Source organism: Salminus brasiliensis, chromosome 20, assembly GCF_030463535.1.
Source record: "Salminus brasiliensis chromosome 20, fSalBra1.hap2, whole genome shotgun sequence".
NCBI classification, from domain to species: Eukaryota; Metazoa; Chordata; class Actinopteri; order Characiformes; family Bryconidae; genus Salminus; species Salminus brasiliensis.
In genome coordinates this window covers 17,194,434-17,210,042 of record NC_132897.1, presented here as the reverse complement: position 1 = coordinate 17,210,042, position 15,609 = coordinate 17,194,434, and the positions used below count along the sequence as shown (strand labels likewise).

General features: G+C 42.0%; 1 protein-coding gene across 1 annotated transcript in view; it reads right to left on the bottom strand.

The window, feature by feature from the left end:
- Positions 1-15,609, bottom strand: part of cds1 (CDP-diacylglycerol synthase (phosphatidate cytidylyltransferase) 1) — a 36,730-nt gene that overhangs the window by 12,525 nt on the left and 8,596 nt on the right. Inside the window, exons 2-3 of the mRNA XM_072664363.1 lie at positions 6,962-7,110; positions 575-671 (exon numbers count right to left, since the gene is read on the bottom strand). Coding sequence (XP_072520464.1) covers positions 575-671; positions 6,962-7,110 — 246 coding nt within the window. The remainder of the gene's footprint in view (positions 1-574; positions 672-6,961; positions 7,111-15,609) is intronic.

Genomic DNA, 15,609 nt, shown 5'->3' with positions numbered 1-15,609 from the left:
AGCATAACTGATATAGAACAAGGCAGGCCTATACTGCACAGAGAAGGTTGCAGGTTCAAGCGGACACTCATTTCTTACTACCCTTCTGAAGCTCTCTGTGTTCAAGGTGTAAAAAGACCAGGCTACTAAATTTTACTACAGAACTTCAGCACTTGCTTGTTTAACACTGAGCTCTATTTCTGCCATCTTTAGACGAGCCGTCAAATTAGGTTTTAGGTTGATGTTAAGTTGAGTTAAGCAGTTAAGATAAGCATCTGCTAAGCATCTACAGTGGCCTATCCAAATAAAGTGTTAAGAATTATTTCGCTGACTCATGCTGATCCTCTGAGAAAACGTCCCCCTGAGAAATTCTATATTAAGTGCCTGCAAGTCATCCAAGAGACTCCCCTGCCTGACTCGTGACCTTCAATGACCCGATGAAAGACCACTTTAAAAATACATCGACCAGCATGATATCAGACACTTCAAAGCCAGGGTTTAGAGGAGACAAAAGTGCTGCTTTAGAGGTGTTTGGTTTGGGAGTCAGCTATAACTGACCATGTGTTACTGTGATACAGACTGACTGCATACTTACAACAAATATAAGCATAATGGGTCCCAAATAGATGATGAGGAAGAAGCCTACGATCATCGTCAGTGACAAAATCCCCCGTATCCACCAGTTCTTCCATCTGTAAGAATAACAAAACAACAAATATTCCTTTACACTGCCAATAGTTTGGTGAAATATCTCATTTACACGTTGTCCTTGTCCCAAAAGAGGTCACTGAGCCTGGACATGTTTGATGTCTGACGTTTGCTTCTTTAGTTTTACAGAAGAACTATAAAGCTAACATAGCTAACAGGTAAAGAAGGCTTAAACGCCACCAATTAGCACAGTACAGCATGCTAAATTCTCAACTGCCTTGAAACTAAGGTATGTTAGCATCATAGCAAACAAATTCGTCCTGTTAACAGTTTGATCAGGCATATTATGGCATGTTGGGTCATACATTAGAGTTGACAGCATTCTCTAGCTAGCATTCAGCTTAAATGTTGCCTTATCAGGTCTGACACATTTGCCATGTTCCCTGGTAGCTACTTTGGGCAGTTGCTATTAGAATTAAGGGAAACAGCAGGTGGGTGTCGTCATTCTGTGGATTCATGGACTATAATAATAAACTATTATTAATAACGGGTCTAAGCGTGATTTCTGAATGGCAGAATCTTTCATCTTCAGTACATTTTTCTCCAGAACGTCACTGGATTCTCAGAGAGTAGGGAGTTCCTCATTACCCTACCGCCCTGAACACCATTCTTCGTTCAGTGTTTGCCCATAAAATTGGGACTAGTAGGACCAACTTTGGAACATTTGCTCAATGCAAGAGTGGCCTGTAGGTCCTCAGATGTTCCCCTGGGGTTCTTTGTAATATTTGTCCCATTATATTATGGTGCTGAATTTCTTCGACATGCCTAATCATCTGCCTCAGTAGATTGGTGCAGGCCAAACTCTTACCTTGTCCAACCTGATCAGACTTTGATCGTGAAGACCCAAGTTTATGTTCTTGAAAGGAGTTCCTACTTAACGTACACCTGATTGTCATCATCTCGATTAAACACAACTTCTATTACCTTCACCAACAAATATATTTTATTATTTTGCTCAATAAAGCAAAATCTTAACTAAAACGGGGTTCACTTTATGAAGTTTCAGGTATTAGATTAATATCTGATCATTTTTAGTCAAATTGATTACAAATCATCTAAAAGGGGTGTGGTTTGGGTACCACTTTAAAATAAGACAACCCCTTTAAAGATTTTTTTTAAAGGTTTAATATTTGGTCATTTTTATTTGGTCATAGTTTAGTTATAGTTTATAGTTATAGTAATTAGGTTAGGTTAGAAACTACAAATTATTAATAAATACAAATAAAGAGCAACGAAGTGAACTGTCAAATAGTGATCCCAAATTAAAACTTATCGCCTGTTAAAACTCAGATCTCGCTGGTTCCTTTCCTCACTGTCTTTTCTTCAGCAGTGTTAAAGTTAAAAGTGTTAAAGCTCTCAGCTTTGGCAGATATCGGTCAATAGCTTACCACTGTTTAACCCTAACCAGGATGTCTGTTTAGTCAGAAATGATTATGCATCTTAGATGCATCTCGATGCGGACATGGACGAATCTCAGCGGTGCTGAAAACAAAAGGTGGAAGTGCAGCTCCGAACAATCTGTAGCGTACACATAACAGAGACACAAGATGAATGAGCGAGAAATCTGATGGAAGCACATGGAAGAAGCTTATGGAAGCACAACAACTGCCATTGCTGCCAATTAAAGAACCAGGCGAGAGCAGGTGATGTCAAAGCTTCCACCCAACTGGGAAAGAGCGAAGCGAATTACAAACTCTAGCACAACTTCTATTGCCAAGGACCTGCATTGATATACAGTCGAGAACCAGGGCTTTCGTGCTATGTAGTGCACTCTGGAGCTGAGATGCAGCAGCAGCAGCGCCCCGCCTCGAAGCTATTTTACTGACACAGTGATCCCCAAACTCCGAAGTCATGGAATTACTGAAGAAAATAGGTAGGATAACTGTTACTCCCACTGCCACAGAATTTTATGTCACAATACCTTTGCAGTTTATTACCGATGAGTGGCAGCTAGCGCCTCATGTGCTTTATACAAGAGCAGTGAAGGAGTGCCAGACGGGTGCAGATACGGCTGAGCTGTTAAAGAAGGTAGAAGAGGAACAGCAGATCACTGAGACAGGTTTAGTTGTAGTGAGCGGTAGCGCTCCAACATGGCTGCTGCTGCTGCTGGACTGGGTAGATTCCTACATGTGAAATGCTACGCCCACAAGCTAAACCTGGCCTCTCAGTGAGCGCTCAGGTTTTGCCCACTGTGTCAAGGCTACTAGAGAGGGCAAGTTTTAATACTGTGTTGTTCCACCGCAGTCAGTTTTATTAATAAACGAGTCACACTGTGAGAAAACGAGAGGTAATCAGTTTAGAATCGCGTCACAGCCTGGAGATTCCCACCCCTAGTTTTGACAAATATTTGCTGAATCTGATACTGATGGAGAAGTCACAGTATGATCAATAACCAGCAACTTTACAGTATGGATGACCTTTGGCTCACTATTTGGAAAGCAACAGGCCAGCCTTAATTTACTGAATTAAAATTTATTCAACTTTTCATACAGGAAATCTTGTTATAAAGCAGTACAGAATGAGGAAATCTAAGGCCAAGCTGAAATCAGAGCACTTCTGAACGAGGAGTGTTTAACGAACTGTCTGAAATCACATCCCTTTTGTAGTTCCAGCACTGCTACTCACTAGCTGCATGACTGCCAACCCCTGAAGAAACTCCTGACCTTTAAAACACGCCTTGTGCTCCTCCTCAACCTCTTACCCACTATGTGACACTCTCCTTTCAATCACGCCACCAGAGCTATGACAACAGTGTACCACCTTAGAGACATCTAAACCTTCAGCCTGAATATTATGGGTCTACAGGGCATCTGGATTATGTCTAACCAGTCCTACCCTAATGAAACGGCTTGAGTATAAGAATGAGACTGCAAAAATGCTGTCTGTGTGGAGGTTGACTAGACTCGAAGGCACTCTAGACCATTATGAATTCAGTGTAAGCAGGCATTCCAACTCCATAACAAACTGCTCTTATAACGGTCTGTGATACGGCCTGCAAATCAGTTTGCAGCTAACAGGAAGGTCAGTACAATATACTGCTCTGTTGATTTCCTGGAATATGTGTGTGTGTGTGTGTGTCTGCATGGAGTCACACATCTTACATCACTGCAAGCACCCATTCATTCACAGTGTAGTGATAGTGTTCATAAAGGGAACAAAGGCAGTTCCATAAAAAGGTATGAGTTATTGGACAGCGCCATAAAGCATTCGACCGCTCGGAACAGGACAGAGGACAGGTGCCACAACTCATACAGAAAATCAGCGAGAGGAGGAGGAGGGTGTGTGTGTGTGTGTGTGTGTGTGAGAGAGAGACAGAGAGACAGAGAGATAGTGCTGAGTCATCAGAACTGTTGAGGGAAGCAGCTGCCTCCATTCAGGCGTTTCACACTGTGGCTCTGCTGTGTGTTTGTTTTTAGACATTGTCAGGACAAAAAATATGAGAAACCAAAGTGTGTTTTTTAACAAAAGCTCAATATTTCAATAAGTCATTTTGGAGCATTTCTATTGGTCCATTCATCAAGCCTGTGTGTATTTGTGAGGTGGAGGCTGCAGAAAATTCCCTGCAGGAAAAAGCCAAGCAGGATCAGCTCGACCACCCCCCCCCCTCCCCCCCAGTGGAGATCCCACCATTAATCCTCTTTGGGTCCTGCTGCCCAATTGAATCCCTCAATTATTTCACCCTCATTAGCATATCAAATGCCAGTTCTGTTGTCCTGGTGATTTAAATTAAAAAAAAAGGTGGACACACCTGCTCCAAACTGTCCAGGATATGGTCAGGAGACTATGGTTGTTAAAAATACAGTAATTAAATGTGATCAACCCGTACTGAGAAGACCATAAACAGTGTACAGTACATGTCAAAGCCATTAGGACGCCTGTGTGCGACACGCTGAGCCCACTGGTTTCAGCTTTTCCGGTCATCAGTAGATTGAACAGATGAAACCTGTCCACAAAGAATCTCATTTCAGTTCAGGTGAATCCAAGCTGGCTGTGTATTTTAGCATCCACGGCATATCTGATGCTTGATTTCCTGTCGTTTCTCAAGGTAGCCATAGTGGTTTATGTAGCTGTACTATTTTTCAGCTATAATTCTAAGTAAGTGCAGGTTCGAGATGCGAGTTCTCACTGTTCCACCACCTCCACCAGCCTGGACCGTTGGCACAAAGTGGATTCATGCTGTTGGTGCCAAATTCTGACCCTTCCATCAGTGTGAAATCAATATTCATCAGACCTGGCTTCGTTTCTCCAGTCTTCAGCTTTCCAGTTTTGGTGCGTCTGTGTCCACTGCAGCCTCAGCTTCTCGTTCTTGGCTGACAAATGTGCAACCTGATGTACTTTTCTGCTGTTGTAGCACATCCGCATCAAGGTTGGATGAGTTGTGCATTCTGAGATGCTTCTCCGCTGCTCTCCGCAGTTGTACAGAGCTGTTATCTGAGTTACTGTAGCCTTTCTTTCAGCTCAACCAGTCTGACCATTATCTGCTGAACTCTCGCATCAACGTGGATTTTACATCTGCAGAGCCTCCACTCACTTTTGAGACTGCTGGGCTGAAAATTCCAGCAGATCAGCAGTTCTGAAAATACTCAAACCAGCCCATCTGACACCAACAGTCATGCCACACATGCACTGCTGTCACACAATTGGCTGATTAGATAATTGCATGAATGAGAAGCTGTACAGATCTTCCTAATAAAGTGCTCAGTGAGTGTGAAGACATAATTATTTACAAAAATGGAGCCTTATTGATCAAAGTAATTCATACATACTGCAAGCTTCTAAAGTACTGAACATGGTAAATACACCATGTCCACCAAAGAGGCTGTTTACCTTATATATTAACACACATTTCCTGTCCGGAACATATCTGGAAATACTTGCTCCATCAGCAAGTTTCTCAAAAATGCGGCCCCCAGAATGACCAGATGAGATCTGACTGTACATCCTGTGTGTGCAAATCCAAAAGTGATCTGATCACTTGATGCATACCGTAAACAGCCTCCAAAGAATTGCTCAGATGTGTAGATACCACACATTTCGTAACTGTTTGGAATGTGTTTGATGGAATCAAAAAAGGAGGTTCTGAGTTCAATTCATGGTCAGGAGGCTAAAAGCATAACTGGCCCCGCTCTCGATGGGTGGGTACAACGGGCCACCCCTCCCCTCTTCAGTTAGCATGATGCTAGCCTTAGCATATGGTCAAATTTCAGAAAAAGTCATTGCATAAAAAACGCCATCATGAACAGCTAGTAATGCTATCTAGCTACTGCTATCTAGCGGTCAGGGTGTAAACGGAACATTGTCTACAACCAATCCTAACATCTAAATTAGGGCTACAGCAAATGTATCGATTACTGAAACAAATAACTGATTATTTGGATTATAAATAGTTCAATTATCAATTAACTTATGTAGCTATCAGCTTTTAAATGTAGCTTGAGGTTGTGTTACCGATTTGTTTGTATTAGTGACTTTTATTATACCACAATATGATCAACACTCTTCCGTTCATAACCAGGAAGCTGATTGGCTCTTTTTGTTGAAGGGTGGGACTTTGTCTGTAAACAGACGCCATGTTGAGCGTTACGAGAACTCCTATTCATATGTCAACCAGTGACCGGTCTCCTCATTTAGAACGTCTTTGGGTGACTTAGTTGAAGAGTTCTCCTTTTTTACACTTAGTCCATGTCCATATGAGACTCCCACGCCTCACACTTATAGAACTCTGCTCTCCTCTCACACCTCCCACACCAGAGTGACGTCATTGTCGATGTGAGGTCGTGTTGCCTTTTGGTTTTTGTAACCACACGCTCTGTTCATGTGACAGACAGCTGCTCAGTCTGTATGTTTTCATTGCAGCTCTGCGTCCTGCTCGTCCTTCATGTTATTTCTTCTTTCTTCTCTGTCCTTAATTAAGTACTAATTATGTAAAGCTGCTTTGTGACGAAAACAGTTGTAAAAAGCGCTATACAAATAAATTGGACTTGACTTGACTTGACCAGCAATGTAAAATATTAATTAAAAATGTATGCTGTGTTTTTGAGGATCGGTTCAGCATTGCAAAATATAATATCATAATATATCAATATTTTCTTACACCCTTATTAGCAAATAACAGTCTAATGGGTGGACCGTGTAAACTGCATGCCCAAATTATTTAAACATGTCCTGACTGATCGACTTCAGTTAAGACAAAGACAAAATGGTGTAAATGAGTTGGTTGGATAAGGGGGGCTTTCTAGGAAACGTGTCCTTTAGTGGAGTGTGTGAGGATCACCTGGATGACAGGCCCTCCAGGGCTTTGTTGAGACACTGTGGAGTGTTGTCAGTGGACGGCGGTGCGTCTGGAGTGTCTGCTTTAGAGTCGCCCTCCAAGTCTCCTTCCCCTTCACTGGGAAGCCCCAGCCTGTCCTCTCCATCTGCTTCCTATAGACACGCACACAAACGAGAAAGACAGTGACACACATACGGGTCAGCCGTATTCGTTTTTAGCTGTATAGGCAAGCTGCCAAATGGCAGTATCAGCGCAGGACTTAACCTAGGTCACTGTGCCACTACGCAGCAACAGTACTACGTAGAAGAAATGTGATGGGTGTGGAAAGACTTTCCTGTCTTATTGTTCGGTAACTGTTGTGGCATGAGCCTTTGCAGGAGCCTGTAACCAATCACTAAATGCTACATAGATGTATACTGGGTATATGGATGAATGCAGGCCTTAACCATGCCACATCCTAGCTTAACTAATGTGTTTTCCTCCCCATAGCTGGAGGTAGACACCTTGGGAGGAACCAGGAGTCACAGGGGGACCCATCCTCCTCTTGTCAGGACTATTTATAAATTATTGATAAAAGTCACTGAACCACCACATAATAATCATAATTATCATAATATATTATAACTAATCTAATCATAGTAGTGAGGGTAAGAGCAATGAGAGTAATGATGGTTAATGGTGCTAATAATAATAATAATAATAGTAATAATAGTAGGAAAATTAACATGGGCATTGGCACTGGAAGTGGAATGAGGGTGGGCAGCTAGTCTGACACAGGTGGCATGGGAGCCTGGTGGTGAGATTAAACCATAGCATGTACAGTCAGCCCTACCCAGAATACTAACTATTGCCTTAATTACTCAAAATAATCTAATCACACCTTTCCATTATGAGTGTATCAATGCATAACATTCAGAATCCCGTTAGATATGTTGCAGTTGTGCCTCAATTCAGTACATTACAGTTCAGCAAGATAAGGACTGCTAGGAAATCTGCCCCATTCTAACATGTTAACATTCAGTATAAGTTTCCATTTCCATTTAGTATTTATCAGGCGTTCTTCTCCAGAGCAGCTTACTACAGTGCTAATCTCTTGCTAGTGTGAAGGTTTTCATTACCTCCATCAAACAGGAAGGCAGCTACAGGAAGCAAGTGAAATAAAAGCTAGGAGGACACTATATGGACAAAGGTACTGGGACACCAGTTTATCCTACTGTAAGTGTCTCTACTGTCCTGGGACAGTACTGTCAGGCTGTCTACTAGATTCTGGAACATTGTTGTGAGGATTAGATTCAGCATTCACTCAGCGACAAGAGTCATGAGGTCAGAATTTTGGATCACCAGCACCCCATCTCACCCTCAACTACCCAACTCATCCCAAAAGTATTGGATGCAGCACCAGCCATCATCCTAGAGAACACAGTTCTTCCACGGCTCCACAGCTCAATGCTGTTGGACTTTATACCCCTCTAGTCCATGGCTGGCGTTAGGCATGCTGTCAATAGGCTCATGTTTATCTGCTCCAGAGTTTCCTGTTCTATTGGCAGGACTTCTCTACAGGAACTAGACAAGCATGTGTTTGTCTGTACATCTGTGTCAGCAATGGGTGCATTCATATTAGGGGTGTCTGGTTAATGGTATATGGTTAAACTTAAATTTAACATCATAAAAGTCATCATAAATGTTTTAATAGAATAATGGACAGCACTTTACATAACGCTCACACAAGCATGTCTGTCATGCCTGTCATGGGCTATTACAACAGGCGTGGCCAGATTCATAAAGCTCAGCAGTAATGGCGCTACACTATGCAAAATTAAAATCCTGTATTAAAATCCTATTTATAGTCTACAGAATTTTTTATACGTAATCATAATTCATGTGTGGCAAAACATGCCTGGAAACATCACTGAAAAGATAATTAAATGTATTCAGGCTTCCTACTGAGAAATGTTCTACCAGGTTCATTGAGGCGGGACTTTTTTGCACAACAGTATTCAGTTCTGAATTCCCAGCGAAAAAGGAGCCAACATGCTTCTGCAACACTATTTGCTTTTAGCATTACAGCACATTTGACGGCATGTTTTATAAATCTGTATCAATGTGTAATGTGCAACAGTACAGTGTAAAATAACAGTGTCATGTTACCACTATTAAGTAATTGCCATGAAAAATACTGTAATGTTTGATGTGACAACTTTAAATTAGCATGTGACATAAACTGCCATGACGTCACACGTTTTAGTATAGGGATGTCATGGCAGATCCAGGCATATGGTAATGGATCAAGCATCTGTTATTTCAATCCAGATCCAGTTCAGAGTCTTTGTTTTAACCACAGTGATCTGGTATTCTTAAGGTGCCATTAATGGACATTATTGTCCAGCCGGCAGCAGTGCGGACGTTCTCAAAAGGTATATAAGCGACTTTAGAGTCTGCAGTGTAGAGCTATTTTACAGTGGAACATGAAAACAGACCATAATATCTGAACCTTTATAAAACTATCACTGAAACGCTCTGTTTTACCAGCGGGAGAACCGCTCACCCTTATTTGTTTACCAGCACTGAAGAGCCCATTCAGAACCATGTGGAGGCTAATGTTAATGCTAACACACACACCCGATGACAGCACATTCACCCACTATAAACCAGCTATTTCCGTCAGTAAAGCAACAACAACAGATATCAGTCCAGAGTGTGTACCACATTCACACACTTGTGAAGTGACTTGACAGCAGTGTTATAAAGGAACTAGGAGCCGATTGGTGTTATTATAATACAAATATAATATTAATTAAGATGACCAGCTTTCTACTACAGCCTTTATTACTTCTACCACAGCAGTACAGGGCCTGTATGGAAATCCCAATTGGCAATGAATTTACCTGTCAATGAGTCACAGCCAAAGCAATAGAGCTGGACATTAGAGTGAAACTGGCTTGCAAATAGCAGGCAAATTCAGGCCAGACCGAAAAATCACTCCCATCTGAAAGTGCAATACATAAGCTGGCGCAGTACAGTAGGGCGAAGTTCAGGCCCAGATTTGGGCTGGATTGAGGAGTGGTCCTCTACTCCTGTTTCAAAAGAGCCAACGAACAGAACAGAATGTGGTGAAACACCAGTGTGGATGGGGCGGTAAGTGACTAGCCAGAACCACGCTGGAGGTGCTTTTAATGAGGGGTGGAGTTGAGGAATTGAATAGACTGTAGAGACGTCCTGGCCTAATCAATAGATCTGTATTGGTGCTGGTCCAGGCATATTTGAATGGATCAGTATTGGCTTTATTAGGCCCGATTAAACTCCAGTAACCTCAGTAAATGTCCCTCTCTGCTGCAGACTGTGAATAATGGCAGTTTCTAATGCTTCTAAAGCAGAAGCATAGCAGTAAAACGCAGCGTAACCAGCAAGCTAATTGGCTCTTTTTGGCTGAAGGGTGCAAAGTTATGCAGAAACTCCCATTTATATTACAACCAGTGACCAGTCTCCTTTGTTTGAATGGTTATTTCCCAATATGACACAGACAGTTGTTCGAGTTGCACATGCACACCTTGTTCAATCGCCATAGAAAAGCACTGCCAATATAACAGGACAAAGTCACCATGCCCAACGCCATCTGATAGATAGAGCCCCGCAGCACTGTGCTCTTGATTGCTGGAGCTTCAGCCCAGCCATTTTTGATCTCTGACTAAATCATCTATTATCAGTACCTGACCTCACTAATGCTCTTGTGGCCAAATGCGATCAAATCCTCACAGCAATATTGCGCAATCCATTGTAAGGCCTTTGCAAAGGTGTAGAGGTTGTTACTGCAGCAAAGGGAACTAAAACCCCCTGTTAGCATCCCTGATTTCAAAAGCAACAGTGGGGCCAGTGTCTACAAACTTCTGGACATAGTGTATTCATGTGTTCATACTGACTGATTGATTGATTTGATTATGTTCAAATTATTTATGATTGAGTGTAAAGAACAGTATACTGAGTGAAAAAGGACACAGGTGGGTCTTGGCATGGACAGGTTTGAAACTGTAATCTGTTAGAAAGTTAGCAACATGCCATGCTAAGCTTAGCTCAAGCTGATTGGTGTCTGAAATAAAAGCCTTGTGCATTTGGGGATGATATGGGTACCATATCATACCTACATTATATGTCTCTTTAACCCCTGAACCCACAAAGACTGGATCAGTATCAGCCGATACGTTTAGCATTAAGCTACTCTGATTGGACATTCTAAGATCAATAGAAAATAGAACAGAGACAGGACTGGGCCAAAAACCCCTGGCCACTGTGAAATAGCCCTATAGTTACATTTCACTTGCTTGCCAAGAACATGGAGACCAGACATGGAAAGAAAAATATTACAAAACAAAAGCAATCCCAGTGTTTTCATCACAGAATCATCTGCACGGCTGATTGTTTACCGACATCGTCACCATGGGTATGGCTGGTGGGATGTCTGCGCACTGTGGCAATGCTAAAATGCGGCTAATTTGTAATCCCTCACCATGAAACTGGAGGTCGTGGATCACGTCATATGAAGTTAAGACTGTAACTGTCCCATTAATCTGCAATAAATCTGTAATCTGGATTTAGACCTCTGGCAGACATTCTACCACTGTGGCCTGTCCAGTCGACGCCGCCCCAAGAGCCCCAAGCTGTTCACACTAAATGAAGAAGCAAGACATTAGGCTTGAGAGCACATGTGCAAGCTATTAAAGTTTGTAGTTTAAATGCTTTGGAAAACCTTCTCCATCTTGCTCAATACAGGATTACACATATCATAAAACCTGGCAGTCACAGCAAACAAACCAGACTACACCCTGATAAGTGCAAAGTCACTTGTCTTGAGGGTGGCGTTTCACTAGTATACTTGGTTTGGCAATCCCCAAGACGAGAGAAATGTCTTATAAAGAACTGAAGAAGCTGACTTGCTGAATTTTCCATCTGCAGTATGTTACGTCGCACGGCCTGTCAGGTCAAGTGAGAAAGAGGCAGATTAAAACAACCAGTTCAGCAGATTTTACACACATGTTTCAGTCAGCTTACAATTGAATCATGCCTCCTCCCAGAATGCACTCAATGTCAAACTACGTCAAAATATGATGATCAGTACAGTCGAAAACACTCAACAACTACATGCATCATAAAAACTGTTATTTATATAAAGACTGTAAATAACAGCAACCAGTACACAGTAACTCCTTAAACAGCATACGTTTCTGCTAATAGTGAGTCACCAGTTCTTTCAGGCATCAATGGATCGTGGGGCATCACTCAATGTGCGAGAAGTACACCTTCACGACGACGGCTCTAGAACATCCCACAAAGTTAGTGGTTTCCGAGATGCTACAGCCATTGGGCTGTCCAATATGTTATTATGCTATTCTTTTCTTAAATGGGAAATCTAGTATATCTGATACTGTTTATATACTAATATACAAACAACTAAAGTGTGGTTCAATATCACGTACCAAGTTGCACCCTGACCAGACACTTTTAGTTGCCGTCTTCAAGTTTCTGAGAGAATTCCAATTGGATATTTGACCACTCATCTTGGCAGAACTGGTTCAGTTAAACTGAATTTGTTAGTTTCCTGGCACAGACTCAACTTTGAAGCACAATCCACAGATTTTCATAAGTTTGACACTTGAGAAGGCCATTCCAAAAGCTTCACGTTAGCCTGTTTACACATTCAGCAAACATCTTTGATGTGTGTTTGGGGTCACTGTCCTGTTGCAACACCCAACTCAAACTCCCTGATATTTCACCTTCGTTATTCCATTCAGTCTTTGCATTGTACCAGTTTCACAGACAACGAAACAGCCCAGAGCCATATTCACCATGTGTTCATTGTGGCCAAAACAACATCAATTCAAGAAGTGCTGTCAAACAAACACTTTCTTTGTGGGCAGAGATAAGCTACAGAGATAAGCTACCAGCTGTAGTCAACCATGATCACTAACAGGAAGGTAAGAGGCTTTGGAGTCTTTCAGCAGTACTGGGTTAATAATCCAAGGGAGTGTATGTATATTTCTGACACTGTGTGTACTTTGTTCCTGGGTGTTTAATTCCAATGGCCGCTGGGAGGCACTCAATGTGTGGCACTCTAAGTCCATTCTCGATATACCTTCACCACGACAGCTCTAAAACATCCCACACAATTAGCGGTTTCAGAGATGCTGCCATCTTTTGCCTATGAAAATCGTTTCACACTCTGCTACAACTGACTGGTGTGCTCGCTTATTTATAAATGCAGCAAACTCTGTCATATGACTGTAATAGGACTGTATATCAAATTAAGGTTTTCAAGTATTGTGATACTTTTTACTATATCACCCACCCTTGCCTTGTCATTTCCACCAGAATCATACATACGCCTTCCCTCTTTGGCCCTGAATTTTGGCTATTAAATGAAGGAATAGTTACCACCATCCAAAACAACATCAAGCAGTCAAGGCTTTTTTGTGTGGACTGTTTTTGAAACCCCTGCCATTGTTCTGAGCCAAGCACTGGTTTGGTTTTTCTCCACTTTACGCCTGGAAACACTCATACAGTTTTCTGGGATCATTACTGTCCTTTCTTTGAACCGCTCAAAGAAATGTATGCTAAATATGGGCATAAGCGAACAAGACCTAAATGATTTAAAATTAGCAACTGAGACGAAGCCTTCCATCTATGACTCTAATGAGTGGACTGTGAAGAGATAATTGGGAGCAAGTTCAGTTGAGAAGAGGGGTCACCAAGGTCTGAAACATCAGATTAATGCTGGTAAGAGAAGCCCTTTCTGCTGACTTTTTAATGAGGGGACGCTAATGCCTACAGACAGCTTTAGTGGAAACCAGTACTGAACCTGGGTACAGTGTCCTTTAAACACACTGACTATAAGGTCACTTCAGCAGGCCATTTATAACTGTAAGAAGGGAGGGACATGTCTGAAGGAACTGAATCAGTAACTTCTCCTCTTTCATAATATAGAGGGCAGGAGATGAAGCAGCTAATAGCTAATTCAGCAGAAGTTCTATTCCTACTGCAGATACAAGTCAGCAGCCTCAGGTGAGGTGATCCCAGTGATTTTAAATGTGCCAGGATTGTTGGTGCCAAACAAGCTGGTTTGAGGATGGTTAACAGAGAATGGCCAAAGTGATTTGAGCTAACAGAAAGGCTACAGTAACTCAGATGACCACTCTGTACAGTTGTGCTGAGCAGAAAAGCATGGGCTACAACAACAGAAGACCACGCTCGGTTCCACTTCAGTCAGCCAAGAACAGAAAGCTGAGGCTGCAGTCGGTACAGGCTCACCAAAACCGAACAGTTGAAGTCTACAAAAATGAAGTCTGGTCTGGTGAAGTTGGATTTCAGCATGATTCAGCATGAATCCATGGACCCAACCTGCCTTGTGTCGACACTCCAGGTTGGTGGATGCGGTAGGCCTCAGACTGCTTAAGTACCAAGGCAACAATTTACCCATCTTCTAATTCCAGCATGATGATGCACCACCAAGTCCTCTCAAACTGGTTTCATGAACATGACAATGAGCTCTGTTCTTCAGCGGTCTTCCCAGTCACTGGATATAAATCCAATAAAACGGAAGTAAAGCTGGGCAATATGACAATATTTTATCATATTGTGATATTTTGACATTTTTTTATCATGACACACAATATGCTTTTCTAAGCATATTGAGGATATGTTTCATTACAAACAGTGTTACTAGACTGGTTTAACTGGATAAAGTGTAGCACATTTCCATTAAAATGACTACTAAATATGGGTGAGTGTTTGGATGGTAGTTTTTTTTTTTTTTTTAAATCATCACTACTGATGCATTTTGTCTGCGCTCATGTCTATCCTTTTACCATATCACCCACTGAACTGTATTGAGAGCTAAAGGAAGCCCTACCCAGTGTCTAGAAAACATTTTGTAGTTAGTTCTGTACAGAATCTCTTATAAATGGCTTTATCAGTACAATATACAACCTGTGTGTAGTGATCATGATGAAAAAAAAGAATTGTCCAGTACCTGAGTGGACGGTTATCAAGTCTTGTTTCACTGAGGAATATCTGACTGAATTCTGATGCTTAAAAAAACGATCTGCTGTGGACTGATTCATATCCCAGTCTCAGCTCAGGGCCTTAATTGGAACATATAAAGCTGCTACTGTTGGAGTAACAGTAATCAGTATGCGGTATGTCCATTGAAACAGCATTAAGCATGGCTCCTGAGCAAAGGCGTGTAAAACCTCACTGAACTGGACTACTGTTGCAAAAGGAGGCACTTAATAAACATCACACTAGTGTTACAATGACTTCATGCCCTGTTCAATCTGCCTCGTTGGCGTGTTTCCACTGGCTAATAATTGCTACTCTATAAATATCTGTGCGAATGTCAGGATTTAGCATCTCCAGGATAAAATGTGTCAAAGTGCAAAGAACTTCGCTGCTCAGACCTCGCCCTCATTGCCCGCAAGTCTGCACCAGTCTTATCATCTGCCACCCTGTGAATGAGGCCAATAAGCAGGCTAGGCCTCTGATCAGCTGCTCCAGAAATGAGACTACACTAATCCCCAGGCAGAAGGGGAATAACCCCGGCCAAGCCTGACCCCTTGGCCTTGCGCTGCGCAAACAAACTTAACCCAGAGACAACACGCCCACTC